Raw genomic sequence first — 18,233 nt, forward strand, 5'->3', positions numbered from 1 at the left:
GGCCACCTCATGTGAAGAGTTGACTCATTGGAAAAGACTCTGATGCTGGGAGAATTGGGGGCAAGAGGAGAAGGGGACGACAGAGGATGAGATGGCTGGATGGCATCACTGACTCGATGGACATGAGTCTGAGTGAACTCCGGGAGTTGGTGATGGACAGGGAGGCCTGGTGTGCTGCGATTCATGGGGTTGCAAAGAGTCGGACATGACTGAGCGACTGATCTGACCTGATCTGATGATCAAAATTGATTCCTCAAAGTTTCCTCAATGCTAATGTGTAATTTTACAAATTTCATGTGAAAATGTCTTTTCAAACCCATACTACCAAATACTGATATCAATCCATGAGCATGATTTTAATTGAACACATTCATTACTTGATAGGCAATTATAAAGTCTACTAGATTTCTTTTATGTTTGCATGTTAACATGTCATTACATTGTAATCACTTCCAACTGAAGGTCAGGTGGAAGCACTCCTCATTTGTACAATTAATGGGTTCTGAAATATGGAAATTTCTTCCACAACGGCATCAAAGTTCAAAAAAATATTATCAGAATCATGGTTTTGAGTTCAGAAAAAATATCCATTGCTAAACTGTCTTAGACATCTCACTTCTTGTTAACTTTTGACAGCAATGGAAGTATAAAAAGCAGCCTGACATTACTTGTAATTCAAACAATCAGTTCAGTCGCTCAGTTGTGTAGGACTCTTTGCGACCCCATGAATCACAGCATGCCAGGCCTCCCTGTCCATCACCAACTCCCAGAGTTTACCCAAACTCACGTCCATCGAGTCGGTGATGCCATCCAGCAATTTCGTCCTCTCTCATCCCCTTCTCCTCCTGCCCCCAATCCCTCCCAGCATCAGGGTCTTTTCCAATGAGTCAACTCTTCGCATGAGGTGGCCAAAGTATTGGAGTTTCAGCTTCAGCATCAGTCCTTCCAATGAACACCCTGGACTGATCTCCTTTGGGATGGACTGGTTGGATCTCCTTGCAGTCCAAGGGACTCTCAAGAGTCTTCTCCAACACCACACTTCAAAAGCATCAATTCTTCGGCACTCAGCCTTCTTCACAGTCCAACTCTCACATCCATACATGACCACAGGAAAAACCGTAGTCTTGACTAGATGGACCTTTGTTGGCAAAGTAATGTCTCTGCTTTTGAATATACTATCTAGGTTGGTCATAACTTTCCTTCCAAGGAGTAAGCGTCTTTGAATTTCATGGCTGCAGTCACCATCTGCAGTGATTTTGGAGCCCAAGAAAATAAAGTCCTTCACTATTTCCACTGTTTCTCCATCAATTTGCCATGAAGTGATGGGACCAGATGCTATGATCCTCGTTTTCTGAATGTTGAGCTTTAAGCCAACTTTTTCACTCTCCTCTTTCACTTTCATCAAGAGGCTTTTGAGTTCCTCTTCACTTTCTGCCATAAGGGTGGCATTATCTGCATTAGTTGTCATCAAAATGGCTTAACCACATATAAATTTCTGACTGCTAAGTCATTGAAAGGCTTTGGGCTTGGGTAAGTCAGAATATTCAGCTTCTATTTCTAACAAAAACTTAAAATATAACCATCTGTTTTACAATGTTTACACAATGATTAGTTTTGTAAATTTGCCAACTAAGCCTTTTTCTGCTCCATGTTTTTACCACCATCAATTAAAACACGTTAGCAGATTCTACTTCAGGTTATACCGAATTAGTGCTTTCTCAACCTTTTTGAAAATTTTTTACCTATTGTTTCACACATGCTATTCATGGGGAATAATTCATAATCATTTCACACTCTGCCTTAACTATTCAAATAACAACTGAGAAGAATTAACATCTGTCAGTTCATCATAAGAACCAAGGAAATGTACTTTGATTGCACTTTCATTTTAATTGTTTATGTTTGTGAAAAAAGTTCTGATGTGATAAGAGTCCATTTTAAATTTTCTAACTTTTCCTGACTACTAATTTCAGTGAGTTGAGAATACTATGATGAGTACTTAGCTGGGTAATGTCAACTTACATTGTATTCTTTTCACATCACTATAGTCATTCTAAAATAAACAATATGTTGCCATCTGATTCAATAGTAAAATAATGCACACTCCCATGTGCTTTAAAACCATGACATTCAAAATTTATTTTTCACTTCTTTCATTCCGACACGATTTCATTCCTACACGATTTCATTCCTTATGCACTAGTAATAAAAATAATATGAAATGTCACAGTACAGCAATATGCATGGTACTTGAAACACAAAATTTATAAATGTTTCATTATAATTTATAGTACACTGAGCAGAAGAGTGAAGAGATGAAGCACCATATATGGTCACTGTTGGGAGTATTCAACTCAGATGCTGTCACTTGAAAGCAGCCATAAACAACATGTAAATAAATAGGTATTTTCAAGGAAATGTTATTTATGGATAGTAAAATTTAAATTTTAAATAATTTTCAACTGTCAAAAATATTTTTCCTCTTTGATTGTTTTCAATCATTTAAATATGCAAAACTATTCTTATAGTCCACATACCAACAGGAAGCAGAGTAGATATGATACATAGTTGGTAATCTGCTAAACCTTTCTATAGGAAGTGAGTAACTACTCAATATTTTTTATTTTATGGAGGCATTTTTGGATGATTAACCCAGTCAGTATTAAACAGCATGAACTGGAAAAGGATTGAAAGCAGAGAGATAAATTAGTGCAGTAGTTGAAAGGACAGTAAATGGAATCTAAGTACCTCATTTTAAAGCCCTTCTCTCTAATATATACTATCTGTGTAACTGGATAAAACTTAATTTCTCAAACCCTCAATACAACTAATCTACTAGAAACGGCAATTGTATTTACTTTGAAGTGTTCATTTAAAGATTAAAAGAGATGATGCACATAATCTAATTATAACAACACTTTCATAGAAGGTGCTCAATAAATGTTAACAATGCTACTTCACAAATTAGGTGATGATGACAATGAAAAAATAGAATTTGAAAAGGTAAGATCAACCAGATCTAAGCACATTAATGGACCAGAGAAGAGATACAGAAATGAATTCAAATGGATATGAGAATGTTGTATGACATAAACACAAAATTTATCATTTTTGTGAAACATCCTTGGGAATAAAGGGAAGGATTCATAGTATAAATTTGAGAATACCATGTGAATATAGACGAAAGCTTAAAAAATCTGGATTAGACTTTAAGGAAAATGAGAGGAATAAAAAGAAAACAAAGTAGGCACCATTTAGGGATGGGAAGAAGTAGAAGAATCAAGAAAGAAGATATAGTAGGAGGAGTAACCTAAATAGAACAACTGCTATCACAGACAGTAAATACTAAAGGGTGTGAAAGAGTAAAAAGATCTCACCAAAGAAAATCCAATTTAGATGCAATGTAATGATTTCATAAGAAAAAAAAAATCTACTTACTGACACAGCTATCATGGTACTATCTGGCCTCCATTCAGCTTGCTTGTAGGACCCAAACTGAGAAGATGATTTTGCAGGTTCCTTGTAGGTTACAATTAATACACTGGGCTGGAAGAAAAAAGTTGTACTTTATTCATGTGTCATAATAAGTAAATCTAAGATAACATCATGAAGTACTGACAGTATTTTAATAATTTAAGAAGTATAATAAAAGATAACATAACCTTTTCTAACTCAACATTAAAAAATGAAGATCATGGCATGCAGTCCCATCACTTCATGGCAAACAGAAGGGGAAAAAGCGGAAGCACTGACAGATTTTATTTTCCTGGGCTCCAAAACCACTGCAGATGGGGTCAGCCACAAAATTAAAAGATGCTTCCTCCTTGGAAGGAAAAAGCTATGACAAAACTAGATAGTGTATTAAAAAGCAGAGACATCACTGTGCCAACAAAGGTCCATATAGTCAGAGCTATGTTTTTTCCAGTAGTCATGTACGGATGGGAGAGTTGGACCATAAAGAAGGCTGAGGGCTGAAGAATTGATGCTTTTGAACTGTGGTGCTGGAAAAGACCCTTGAGAGTCACTTGCACTGCAAGTTAATCCTAAAGGAAACCAGTCAATCCTAAAGGAAATCAACCCTTAACATTCATTAGAAGGACTGATGCTGAAGCTTCAAAACTTTGGCCACCTGAGTCGACTCACTGGAAAAGACCCTCATGGTGGGAAAGATTGAGGGCAGGGGAAGAAGAGGGTGGCAGAGGATGAGATGGCTGGATGGCATCACCAACTCAATGGACAAGAATCTGAGCAAACTCTGGGAAATAGTAAAGGACAGGGAAGCCTGGAGTGCTGCAGTCCATGGGGCTGCAAAGGGTTAAGACACAACTTAGCAACTGAACAACAACAATATTAATTCCTAAGTTTAAACAGTCAAGCAAATCAGATAAAAAGAACCATCAATAAAAACAATCTAAATAAGCCTATATCTATTAAAGAAATTGAACTGATAATTAATAAGGTTCAAAGACAGAAAGGATCAGCCCAGATGGGTTCACTGGTAGATTCTATCAAACACTTAAGAAAAAAATTATACAAAATTTCTACAATCTCTTTCAGAAGATAAAAGCAGAGAATACTAACTCCTTCCTTGAGGCCTGCATCACCCAATACTAAAACCAGAAAGACAAAAATAAGAAAATGACAAACCAGTATCTGTCATGCACACAGATGCAAAAATTCTGAACACAATAGTAGCAAATCAAATCCAACAACGTAAAAGAGAATTATATACCATAATCAAGTGGGATTTACTACAGGGCTTCAAGATTGGTACATGTGAAAACTAATATAATCAACCATCATATCAACAGGTTAAAGGAATCAACAGATGTAGAAAAAGAATTTGACAAAATTCAACACCATTCAGGACAAAAATTCTCAGCAAACTAGGAACAGAGGGGAACTTCTTCAACCTGACAAAGAAGATCTATAAAAGCCTATAGCTAACAGCATACTGACTGGAAAAAAACCAGTTTTACTGATTAGATCAGGTAGGTACCCCCTTCCTTTTCAAACTCATACTGAGCTAATGCAATAACATAAGAAAAGGAAATAAAAGATACACAGATTAAGAAGAAAAATTCAACTTGTTCTTAGATGATATGGCCAAGCATACAGAAAATCAGAAAGAATGAACAAAAAACTTGTGAAAATAAGAAGTGATTACAGCAGGGTTGCAGGATAAAGTGTTAATAAATAAAAATCAATTGATTTTCTATATACTAGTGACAGATAAGTAGAAGTTTCAACATAAAATACTTAGGTACAAATTCAAAGTATGTGTAAGACCTATATGAGGAAATCTACAAAGTTTCAATGAACAAACGAAAAATCTTCATTTCTTCCCAACTTGATCTACAGATTCAACACAATCCCAATCAAAATCACAGCAAGTTATTTTATAGATACTGACCAACTGGTTCTAAAGTTTACACGGAGAGGCAAAAGATCCAGAACACTCAATTCAATATTAAAAGAAACAAACTAAACTGAAAGACTGACACCAAACTTCAAGACTTACTATAAAGACCAAGAAATGAAGACCATGTGGTATTGGCAAAAGAGTAGAAAACAGATCAATGCAACAGAATAGAGAGCCCAGAAACAGACACACACAAATACAGTCAACTAACCTCTGACAAAGGAGCAAAGGCAACAGAATGGAGAAGAGATGGTCTTCTCATCAAATGATGCTGGAACAACTGGACATCCAATTTCTGGCACTAAAAAAAAGCTCCACAAGGTCATCTGGTACTTTGTCTGCCTTTGCTCTAGAATCAGCAACTTTTTCAGAAATTCCTGACTCTTTTAATTAGAAACAATATTTAGAAAACAAGACCTGAAAACAAGATGCTTACTGCTAGTGGGATGTCATTACCTTTAGGTTTTCTCAGAAAATACAGTAGGAAATATATGAACCTATACTAACCCACATATACACACATATCTATAAATATTTTAATATACTCAAATGTTTATAAACAGAAACATATGTGATGATAATCAAGCACAATGTGCTTCATTCTAGACTTCACCCTTACTTGGAACTTTCTTCTGACAGTGAGTGCTTGGCTATCATTTCATACAATTAATTTAGTTCTCTGTTCTACATATGTGTATAGTATTTTGGAACTGCTAAATATATTCTCATAAAAAACAATTTTACCAAATAGAATACAGTTGTTATGGATAACTTCTTTTAATTTAGCTTGAGAATAACCAGTTACAACACCATTTTCCAAAGCTACCTAAGTTATCCCCTCAGAAGCTTTTTTCAATCTCTAAAAGTGAAATACAGAAGTTTCTAAGACACTGACAAAACTCTGAACACATTAAAACGGCTAGTCATTAGTGTTTGTACTTCAAATATCAATTAAAAGTTAAAAACAAATACCTTGGTGGGAAATGACATTAGCAAAATGTCAGAATAAGTACTTCTGGGTTCTCTCAACCCCTAACAATTCAGGACAAATCCCCTTTTGTGAGGAATACAGAAACTAATTGAAAAGCACCTGAATGCTGGATGAACGAGTGAGAAGACTCATTAAAAACTGGTAGGGAAATTCAGGACACCTTCTCACCAGAATTCCTACCACTAACACAGTGCCGTACAATCAGGATGAAACCCTCCAGCCCACAGCTAATCCCTACAAAGGAAAAGCAGTGGTCTGTGTGTCCAATGCGCCAACCTTTCCACGGGGGCTCCTCAGAGGAAAGGCTTCTATCTTGTTGGTCTTGCATAAGATACTGTCAGAACTGGCATAATCAAGCTACCTGGGGGAGGACAGAGACCGTGGCTTGGAATAGTAGTCACCGTCGCTATTCTCTACAGCTCAGTACAAGATTAGCAGAGAAGAAAATTCTAGCTCTCAGCTTCCCCCTGGACAAAGAAAGAATTGGTCCACATGTCCAAAACCCCAACTTTATGGGGTCTACTCAAACTAATGGGTTCTGTCTTATCTGTCTCAGCGTGCTGACAGGACCTGGAAATGTCTAGCTGTCTGGGGGCTAGCGAACACAGAAACAAGAGGTTTGGGTAGGCAGTTGCCATAGCTGCTCCCCCTGGCTAAGTATAGTCAGTCAGTTCAGTTGCTCAGTCGTGCCCAACTCTTTGCAACTCCATGGGCTGTAGCACGCAGGCTTCCCTATCCATCAACTCCCAGAGCTTGCTCAAACTCACGTTCATTGAGTTGGTGATGCCATCCAACCATCTCATCCTCTGTTATCCCCTTCTCCTCCTGCCTTCAATCTTTCCCAGCATCAGGGTCTTTTCCAATGAGTCAGTTCTTCATATCAGGTGGCCAGAGTATTGGAGCTTCAGCTTCAGTCCTCCAGTTGACTGGTTTGACCTCCTTGCTGTCCAAGGGACTCTCAGGAGTCTTCTCCAACATCACAGTTCAAAAGCATCAATTCTTCAGTGCTCAGCTTTCTTTATGGTCCAACTCTCACAACATGACTACAGGAAAAACCAAAGCTTTGACTAGATGGACCTTTGTTGGTAAAGCAATGTTTCTGCTTTTTAATATGCTGTCTAGGTTTGTCATAGCTTTTCTTCCAAGGAGCAAGCATCTCTTAATTTCATGGCTGCAGTCACCATCTGCAGTGATTCTGGAGCCCAGAAAAATAAAGTCTGTCACTGTTTCCATTGTTTCCCCATCTGTTTGCCATGAAGTGATGGGACCCAATGCTATGATCTTCATTTTCTGAATGTTGGGTTTTAAGTCAGCTTTTTCACTCTACTCTTTCACTAAGCATACAGTGAGTGGATAACCACTGCCCCGCCACAACCATAGTTTCTCCCTGTGGAGCTACAGAATTAGTCCACAACTTCAATGCCTTAACTTTTCTGGGGGCTGCCCAGAGTGCAGGGTAGGGGTGGGGTCGGGGTGGGGGTCTCTCTTGCATTCCACTGAGCAGTGATGATACTGACATAATTTATCCACAAAGGAGTTTATGAGAATAGAGACCAAGGTTTGGGCTAGCGTTGCTCCTCCTCCAGCTCAGCACAGAGCAACTGGATTAAAAAGCCCAGCTCTTAGCTTCTCCCTAGGGAGGGAAACAGTTAGATGAAGCATCAAATGATCCAACTTTTTTAGAAGAGGCCTGAAAAATGGCTTCAGTATTACTAGTTTTGATGCTCTGAGGGGATCCAGCATAACCCAGATACTGCTGCTGCTGCTGCTGCTGCTGCTAAGTCACTTCAGTCGTGTCCGATTCTGTGCGACCCCATAGACGGCAGCCCACCAGGCTCCCCCATCCCTGGGATTCTCCAGGCAAGAACACTGGAGTGGGTTGCCATTTCCTTCTCCAATGCATGAAAGTGAAAAGTGAAAGTGAAGTCGCGCAGTAGTGTCCAACTCTTTGAGACCCCATGGACTGCAGCCCACCAGGCTCCTCCATCCATGGGATTTTCCAGGCAAGAGTAGTGGAGTGGGTGCCATTGCCTTCTCCAAACCCAGATACTAGGGGGCTGCAAAGAACAAAGTAAGCATGTGGGACTAGCATAAAGTTTTGAGATGCCATCGGAATCTCTGGCTGAGCTGACTGGTAGGGATCTTCTACTATATGAGGCCAATCCATTAAGACTGAAGAGTTGCTTGCTTTGTCTAATGCACAGATACCAACAAAGAGAGTCAAGGAAGATGAAGAAACAGGCAACTATGTTCCAAAGGACACAGGATAAATCTCTAGAAAGAGACCATAGTGAACTAGAGATTTATCATTTACTGGACAGATTCAAAATAACCATCACACATGTGTTCACTTAAGTGAGGAAAACAATGCATGAACAAAGTGAGAATTCCAACATAAAATACTAATTATTAAATATATACACACCCACATACGTGTATATACACCCACACACACATATATGCCTGCCAAGCAAAAATCATAGAGCTAAAATATATAATAACTGAAATAAAATTTCACTAGAGGGGTTCAACAGGAAACTATCAAGCAGAAAGGTCTAAGAAAAGTGATCAGGAATCACTTAGTTACAAAAGCAATGGGACTTCTCTGGCAGTCCAGTAGTTAAGACTGCACTTCCAATGCAAGGGGCATAGGTTTGATCCCTGGTTGGGGAACTAATATCCCACATGCTGTGTGGCACAACCATGAAAATTAAAAACAAAAACACAAAAGCATAAGAAAAAAAAGTTAAAAAAAAAAATCTAAGGAACTTGCCAGACACCAACAAGCAGACCAATTTATGTACAGAAGAAAAAATGACCAGAAACTTTATTCAAAGAAATAATGGCTGAAAGCTTCCCAAATCTGAGGAAGGAAATGGATTCCCAGATCCAAGAAGTCCAAAATACCCCAAAGAAAAGGAACTCAAAGAAATCTCCAATGAGACAAATTAAGATTAAACTGTCAAAAGTCAAACCAAAGATGGAATTTTGAAAGCACAAGAAAAAGGCAACTTCTCATGTACAAGGGAATCACGTGACTTTCTCAGCAAAAACTTTGCAGGTCAGAAGGAGGATATATTCAAAGTGCTAAAAGATAAAAGCTGTCAACCAAGAATACTATAATGGCAAGCTGTCTTTCAAAAAGGAAGGAAAACTAAAATATTTCCCAAATAAACAAAAGTTGAGGGAGTTCATCACCACTAGACCTACTCACCAACTCTTCAGGTTGAAATGAAGACTCACTAAACAGCAACATAACAGCATAAGAAAGTATAAAATTGGCTGGCACAGGTACAGTAAGTACATATGAACATTCAAGTTGCAAACTTCCATCAATATGAGGCAAACTGTAGCTTGCCCTCTGTCTCTCATCTCCCACCTTCTCTCCCTCCTCCCATCAGTAACTCTTCTTGCCTGTTCATGCAACGCCAGCCTCTGTATGCCAGCTGTTGTACTGTACTGCTATACTTTTCAAGGTACTGTACTGTAAGATTAAAAATACTTTATTTTTTGTTTTTTACATATCCCTTGTGTGAAAAGTACTATAAACATATAATGAAGTCAGGCAGAAAGAGAAAAACAAATATCATATATTAACACATATCTATGGACTCTAGAAAAAGAGTACCGATGAACCTATTTGCAGGGCAGAAGTAGAGAATGCAGGAAGGAGAGGGTGGGATAAATTGACAGAGCAGCACTGACTGACACACACCACCATGTGTAGAATGTATAGCTAGTGGGAAGCTCTGTATAACACAGTGAGCCCAGCTCACTGCTCTGTGATGACCTAAAGGGGTGGAATGGAATATATGTATACTTATAGTTGATTCACATTGTTGTTCAGCAAAAACTAACATAGCATTGTAAAATAATTATCCTTCAATTAATTTTTTTAATTAAAAAAAAAACCTATTATAGTACAGTATCACACAGCCGATTGTGTTAGCTGGGTACCTAGGCTAACTTTGGTGGACTTAGGACAAACTGGACTTACGAACTTGCTTTCAGAACACAACTCATTTGTATGTAGGGGACTTAGGCTACCCACTCCAATATTCTTGCTTGAAGAATTTCATGGACAGAAGAGCCTAGCAGACTACAGTTCATGGGATCATAAAGAATCAGACATGACTAAGTGACTAACACTTCAGTAAGTTCCGTTCAGTCGCTCAGTCATGTCGGACTCTTTGCAACCCCATGAATCTCAGCATGCCACGCCTCCTGGTCCATCACCAACTCCTGGAGTTCACCCAAACTCATGTGCATCGAGTCAGTGATGCCATCCAGCCATCTCATCCTCTGTCGTCCCCTTCTCCTCTTGCCCCCAATCCCTCCCGGCATCAGGGTCTTTTCCAATGAGTCAACTCTTCGCATGAGGTGGCCAAAGTACTGGAGTTTCAGCCTCAGCATCAGTCCTTCCAATGAACACCCAGGACTGGTCTCCTTTAGGATGGACTGGTTGGATCTCCTTGCAGTCCAAGGGACTCTCAAGAGTCTTCTCCAACACCACAGTTTTCACTACTATAAATATACAAATACAGAATACTGTAATGGTGATAGGTAAATTTCTTTTAATCCTACTATAAAAGTTAAAAGACAAAAATATTAAAATAACTATACCTAAACCAGATCACCTGACCTGCCTCTTGAGAAACCTCTATGCAGTCAGGAAACAACAGTTAGAACAGGACATGGAACAACACACAGGTTCCAAATAGAAAAAGGAGTACGTCAAGGCTGTATATTGTCACCCTGCTTATTTAACTTATATGCAGAGTACATCAAGAGAAACACTGGGCTGGAAGAAGCACAAGCTGGAATCAAGATTGCTGGGAGAAATATCAATAACCTCAGATATGTAGATGACACCACCCTTATGGCAGAAAGTGAAGAAGAACTAAAGAGTCTCTTGATGAAAGTGAAAGTGGAGAGTGAAAAAGTTGGCTTAAAGCTCAACATTCAGAAAACAAAGGTCATGGCATCTGGTCCCATCACTTCATGGCAAACAGATGGAGAAACAGTGCAAACGGTGGCTGACTTTATTTTTTGGGGCTCCAAAATCACTACAGATGGTGATTGCAGCCATGAAATTAAAAGACGCTTACTCCTTGAAAGGAAAGTTATGACCAACCTAGACAGCATATTAAAAAGCAGAGACATTACTTTGTCAACAAAAGTCTGTCTAGTCAAGACTATGGTTTTTCCAGTAGTCATGTATGAATGTGAGAGTTGGACTGTAATGAAAACTGAGTGCCGAAGAATTGATGCTTTTGAACTGTGGTGTTGGAGAAGACTCTTGAGAGTCCCTTGGACTGCAAAGAGATCCAACCAGTCCATCCTAAAGGAGATCAGTCCTGAGTGTTCATTGGAAGGACTGATGTTGAAGCTGAAACTCCACTACTTTGGCCACCTGATGTGAAGAGCTGACTCATTTGAAAAGACCCTGATGCTGGGAAAGATTGAGGGCAGGAGGGGGAGGGCAGGACAGAGGATGAGATGGTTGGATGGCATCACCGACTCAATGGACATGAGTTTGGGTAAACTCCGGGAGTTGGTGATAGACAGGGAGGCCTGGCGTGCTGCGGTTCATGGGGGTCACAAAGAGTCAGATACTACTGAGCAACTGAACTGAACTGGAAAGATATATTAATACATATACATTAATTAATATAATTAATTCACCTATTATAGACCTATATGTAAGACCTGATCCATCAAAGTTCAGGATACAGGAGAAAATCTTCTGTGGTCTTGGATTAGGAAAAGATTTCTTAGATAAGATATAAAAATCATGACTCACAAAATAAATATTATTAAAACTGACAAAGTGATCCTTATAAAAATTAAAAAACACTTTAAAACACTTTAGAAAACACTACTAAAAAGAATAAAGACATGCTACAAACAAATTAAAAAAAAAAAACAACAACAAGGAAATCATATCTGCATCAGTGACTTGTATCCAAAACAAATGAAAAATTCTTAAGAGTAAAAACAAAATTCAATTTTTTAAATAGTCAAAAATTTAAATAAAATTAGTGTTGTATTTTAACATATATATACAAAAATATACTGATATAAGTTACTGAATAAATGAAAGCAAAAGGACAGCTTTCTTACATTAGAGTTCCAATTAATAAATGTAAAAGGAAACAGGGATGCAAAGAATTAGATAAACATCACATAACAGCATAATAGCTGCAGCCAAGATCCAACAATGGACACTAAAATCAGCAAGCAAAAGTTGCAGGAAAAACAGGATATGCACAATATCTTCTCCAAGTTACAATAACTTTACAGTAGAGAAAACTGGCAGACAAGAAGTGATCAAGGTAAAGGTCAACAATACAAAGACATATGAACATCATGAACTCTGATATAATACTGAGAAGGACATTTTTATGATATTTCTGCCAAAAATACATAAGCACATTCCATTCATGAAGGAAAAAAAAAAGAATAAACAAGCTGACTGATGCTATAAATAAACTGAACAATATTCTTCCAAAGGATCATAAAAGACAAGGAAAACTGAACAATTGTACTGAATGGAAGACTAAGGGGAAATAACAACTACATGCAATGTGAAATACAAGTCTAGAACAGAAACAAATCATCTGTAAAAAAAAAAAAATTGGGGAAAATTTCAATGAGATTTATACTTACTGTACACATGTTAATTTCCTCTTTACAATGATGCTAAGTGAAACACACACAACAACCAAAAAACAAGTACATATGTATGATTTCATTTATACAAAATTTTAGAAAATGCAAACTAATCTACAGTGAGAGAAGTAAGCAGATGAATCACTGTCAAGAGATGAAAAACAGTGGGAAGCAACTATAAAAAGACAGGAGGAAACATATAGTGATAAAAGATATGTTCATTATCAGGATTACAGTGGTAGTTATATGGGTATATATGTGTCAAAAAATCAAATTTAAACTACAAATATGTACAATTTATACATATGTCAATTATACACTAAAAAAAGTTGTTTGAAAGTTAAAAACAAGTTGGTCTTTTGAAGAACTAAAGGGAAAAAATACTTAGGCCTACTCAGAATCGATTGCAAAAGCCTAAAGAGAAACATGAACTATGGCAAAAGGTAGGAGGGACAGAAAGAAGACAAAAACAACAAAAATTGATTGTAATTTGTTTCGCAACTAAAATGAATACATGTAAGATACAAGTTAGCATAAATTCTACATTTTTGATGATTTATGGATCTTTGACCTATCTGAAAAATTATTTAATATTGATTACCAAGAAGGCATTAACCAATTCAATAAGAGGGCTTTGAAAACAAAAATGTTTCTATTGTTATAATCAGCAATGACAATAATTTGCCTATTGGATTAATAAAGGTCAAAGAGTCAATCAGAGTGACATTTAATCACTAAACTTAAAATCATAGCTATGTTTTAGTATTTGCTAATTTTTAATTTCTATTTCAATGTTTAAATATTTCATAAATTTTTCAATTCTCAAAATGAATAATTCTGTAATTTGGAAGTCAGAAAGCATACTAAACCTGATGGTTTTTTTTTTTTTACTCTTTTTGGATCCACACTGAAACAAAAGAATAATGTACAATAACATGGGCTTATGAAACTACCAAGTTTTTATGTAAAGCAGACAAGCAGCAGTCTTCAGTCTCACCTCTCTTCTTCTCTTCATTTTGCATAAATGTAAGTAATAAATGTTTTAAATGTTAATAAGTACCACTCTGACTCTGTAGATAGCAGAAATCAACACGTTTAAAGGCCCCCTCAATTAACTGTTGACTCTACTAAAAAAAAAATTCTTTTTCTGGTACTGGAGGTTAGGACATCAACTTATTTTTTGGTGGGAGACATGATTCAATCTATCACAGTCTCCCTTTGTAATGCTCCATAATAACTGAAAAGTAGAATACTAAGAGTAAATTAAAACATCCTATGACTGTATGTCTTATTGTATTACCCATACTAACACTTTCCCATCAAGCTTTCAGCAAGACGAGAAATGCACTGTCCAATATAATACATACTAGTAACACATGACTACTGAGCACTTGAAATGTGGCCAGTTTAAGGAATTTATTTTATTTAATTCTTAATAAACTAAGAATTTTAATAACGTGACCAGCAGTTTCCATGCTGTATATACCTAAGTAGGTTCTGTAGAAACTAGTGATTATTTAAAGGACTAGAGATCCATTCAGCTGCAAAAATCCTGTGTTGAAGTTGAACATGTGTCTTTACCATAGAGCTTTAGCAAATCTTTATTGGGCTGATGTACACTATCAATCTTCAATAGATACAGTATGTATATTTCCTAAGTCTATTTGATTAAACAACTCATCTTTCACAGTATAAAGAGCTCCTTATACCAGCCTTCAGGAAATTCTACTTTTCAAATAATTATAAATGTATATTATGTCTGATAAACTAAATATTATCAACTTTTAAAGTCTATTTTTTATTTTTTATAGTGTCTAATTTACCAGGTTTCTGTATATTCAGAGTTGTGCAATCATCCATATAATTCCAGAATATTTTCAATCACTTCAATAAGACACTCTGTATCTACTAGTGGTCATTCTTCAATCCCTCCCTACCCCCCAGCTCCTAGCAACCAATAATCTACTTTCTGACCTATGGATGTGACTATTCTGGAGATTTCATATAAACAGAATCATATGATTTGTGGCCTTTCATATCTGGTCTCTTTCATTTAGCATAATCTTTTAAAGTTCCTCCATGTTGTAGCATGTATCAATACATTATTATTATATGACTGAATAATATTCCCTTGTATCTATATACCATATTGTGTTTATCCATTCATCTATTGATGGATATGTGGTCTGTTTCCACCTTTCGGCTACTGTGAAAAGCTCTACTATCAATGTTCATCCACAAATTCCTGATTGCACACCTGTTACCAATCATTTTGGCTATATACATACGAATGGAATTGCTAGTCATATGATAACTGTGTTAACTTTTTGAGGAACTGTCAAACTGTTTTCCACAGTGACTGCACTATTTCACATTCACACCAGCAGCCCATGAGAGTTCTAATTTTTCCACCTCCTTGCCAACACTTGCTATCTTTTTAATAGTATCCATTCTAGTGAGTATGGTAGTATCTTGTAGTTTATTTACCATTTCCCTAATGAATACATCATTTTGAGCCTCTTTTCATGTGCTTATTGGCTATATTACATCATTTTGATGAAACATCTATCCAAACCCATTGTCTATTTTTTTAACTGCGAACTCCAACTTTCAAGAAGTAATATTCCAGTATCTGTCTTAAATTGATTTTTGGGGTCCTATATGAAAACTCACCATAAATGGTGATTAGATTACTTATTCAGCTCAAAAAGGTCTACTCAGCCCACATATACTAACCGGGAACATAGTATAGTGGTTTAGAATATAGGCTCTGAAGTCTGAACACAAGGTTCAAATATCTGCTCTGCCATTTAATAGCTTTGTGAGCTTAAACAAACTATTTGTCCTATGCTTCAGTTTCTCTATCTTTACAATAAATCCAACAATAGAACCTACCTCATTGGTAGGTTCTGCAGAAATTGAATAAATAATACGCCACTTGGCAGAATGTTTAGTACTCAATAAGCACTGTGTGTGTGTTAGTTGCTCAGTTGTGGCCGACTCTTTGCGACCCCATGGACTGCAGCCCACCAGGTTATCTGTTGCTGTTTCATTATTTTAACATCTCAAGATTACATTATTAAACATACTACAGAACAAAACTCCCAACTGCTTCCTTGAAATAGTTTATTTGAAACGCCTACTTAAGACACCAATAACAGCCTAGCTTAATCAAAAAAGACACCTGGAGGAGGGCATGGCAACTCACTCCAGTATTCTTGCCTGGAGAATCCTGGAGACAGAGGAACCCAGTAGGTTACAGTCCATAAGGGTCACAGAATCAGACATGACTAAAGCGACCTCACACGCCCTCGTGCAGTCAACAAAGACAAGATCAGTCCAACTTTCTGGCAATACAGGGCTTGGACCACCAGATACCTGAAAGGGGAAAAGAACCAGACTGACTGGAAGTGGGCACGGGAACTTTCTGGAATGATGAAAATATTCTGAATCCTGACTGGAATAATCATTATATCAGTATATACACCTATCAAAATCCACTTAAGATCAACACTTCACTGCGCATCCAAAAATAGTCCAAAAGTAAGTAAATAGGCCACCATTTAAGTATATTTAATGCTATTTACAAAAACAGAGAAAATTACAAATGTGTTTTAGATGATTTTCAAAAAAAAGGTTTTTCTGGTTAACTACTGACATTCCATTAGGGTAGACACAGGGCACTTTTATCAGTAACATGCTACTTCTTCTACTGATACCATGTCACTGCTGCTGCTGCTAAGTCACTTTAGTCGTGTCCGACTCCGCGTGACCCCATAGACAGCAGCCCACCAGGCCCCCGTGTCCCTGGGATTCTCCAGGCAAGAACACTGGAGTGGGTTGCCATTTCCTTCTCCAATGCATGAAAGTGAAAAGTGAAAGTGAAGTCGCTCAGTAGTGTCCGACCCTCAGCGACCCCATGGACTGCAGCCCACCAGGCTCCGTCCATGGGATTCTCCAGGCAATAGTACTGGAGTGGGGTGCCATTGCCTTCTCCGATCATGTCACTAGTGATGAGTAATCAACTTCACGCTTCGAACATTCCTCAAATTTCAAAGTGCAACTTTCCTTAAGGGCAGTACTGTGACTGATGACCCAATCTCAACATCAATGCTCCTGGCATCCAACTGAGATGCTCACATTCCTGCACAGGAAGAAGATAGCCAATAATCTGACTATTTTCTTTCTTTTCTATACACAGTGAGTAACATTTCAGAAATCCCTGATTCCCACTTTCAAGCTCTTAAAATCAGGGTGTTTCTCTCCTACCTTGTTACTGTTCTTTATCCTGTGCGATATTATTTCAATTCACAAGTATTCTTGAATAGAAACATTTAAAAAATTAATTTGGATTGTCAATCATTAACCAATAAAGTTATATGCAGATTTACAACTACAGAGAAGGTCAGGGCCCCTAACCCCTATTATTCAAGGGTCAACTTAACTATATTTGCAAAGTGATTGATGGCATACACAAATTAAGAACACTTTATGCATGAAAAACTGCTGCATCTCAGGTAAGAAGAGTGGCAATAAATGATGTTTTTGCCAGGACTATTCCTATCCCCTCAAGGAAGCTTGGTAGGTAGTAGTGCCACCAAGGTGGGGCTGCCAGTGAAAAACCAGCAGTTTTGTTGCTAAAGGTAGGCTGCCTGATATGGAGCAGAGTGCAATATACCCTTTAGCATTGTTGATAAAAGTGGCAAGTTCTTAGAAAATAAACAGAAAAGGCTGACAGTGCTGCTAAGCTAGAGTTTGCAGACTTGCTTTGGGCAAGTAGCACATCCCACAACCAGCCAGAAATTTAACAGGAAAATCCTGGAAACCAGGGAGTCAAAGAGGGAACTGATAAGATTGCCACAGATCCTTGGCTCAATGGGAGGCAGAACTTAGCAAGAGGAAAAACTCTTAAGCACCCAAGCTCCCCACTCATCCCTGTCTGTCAGCAAGGCTGTGTACAGGCACAGATAAAAAGAGTACCAATCAGCTAATAAGCTCCCCACACAACACAGACTCACTAAGACGCTGTTTGCAAAGAAGTTTCCAAAGGGCCAGACAGGAAGTACAAGCTGAGCCAGACATAAAATCGTCCTAAACTTTGCCTACATTCCCTAAGTCATATATCAACCAATAATCAACTCAGCTTTA

The 18,233-nt window shown here is 37.7% G+C and overlaps 1 protein-coding gene across 11 annotated transcripts in view; it reads right to left on the bottom strand.

The window, feature by feature from the left end:
- Positions 1 to 18,233, bottom strand: part of RIC1 (RIC1 partner of RAB6A GEF complex) — a 146,050-nt gene that overhangs the window by 101,157 nt on the left and 26,660 nt on the right. For 9 of the 11 annotated variants that reach the window (XM_086415199.1, XM_086415198.1, XM_086415203.1 and 6 more), the window contains exon 2: positions 3,439 to 3,546. The exons of the other annotated variants lie outside the window; for them this stretch is intronic. In XM_086415199.1, coding sequence (XP_086271325.1) covers positions 3,439 to 3,546 — 108 coding nt within the window. The remainder of the gene's footprint in view (positions 1 to 3,438; positions 3,547 to 18,233) is intronic. 11 annotated transcript variants of the gene reach the window in all.

The sequence above is a fragment of the Bos grunniens genome, chromosome 8 (genome assembly GCF_055505025.1).
Source record: "Bos grunniens cultivar Pamir isolate PY7600 chromosome 8, Bosgru_T2T1.0, whole genome shotgun sequence".
NCBI lineage: Eukaryota > Metazoa > Chordata > Mammalia > Artiodactyla > Bovidae > Bos > Bos grunniens.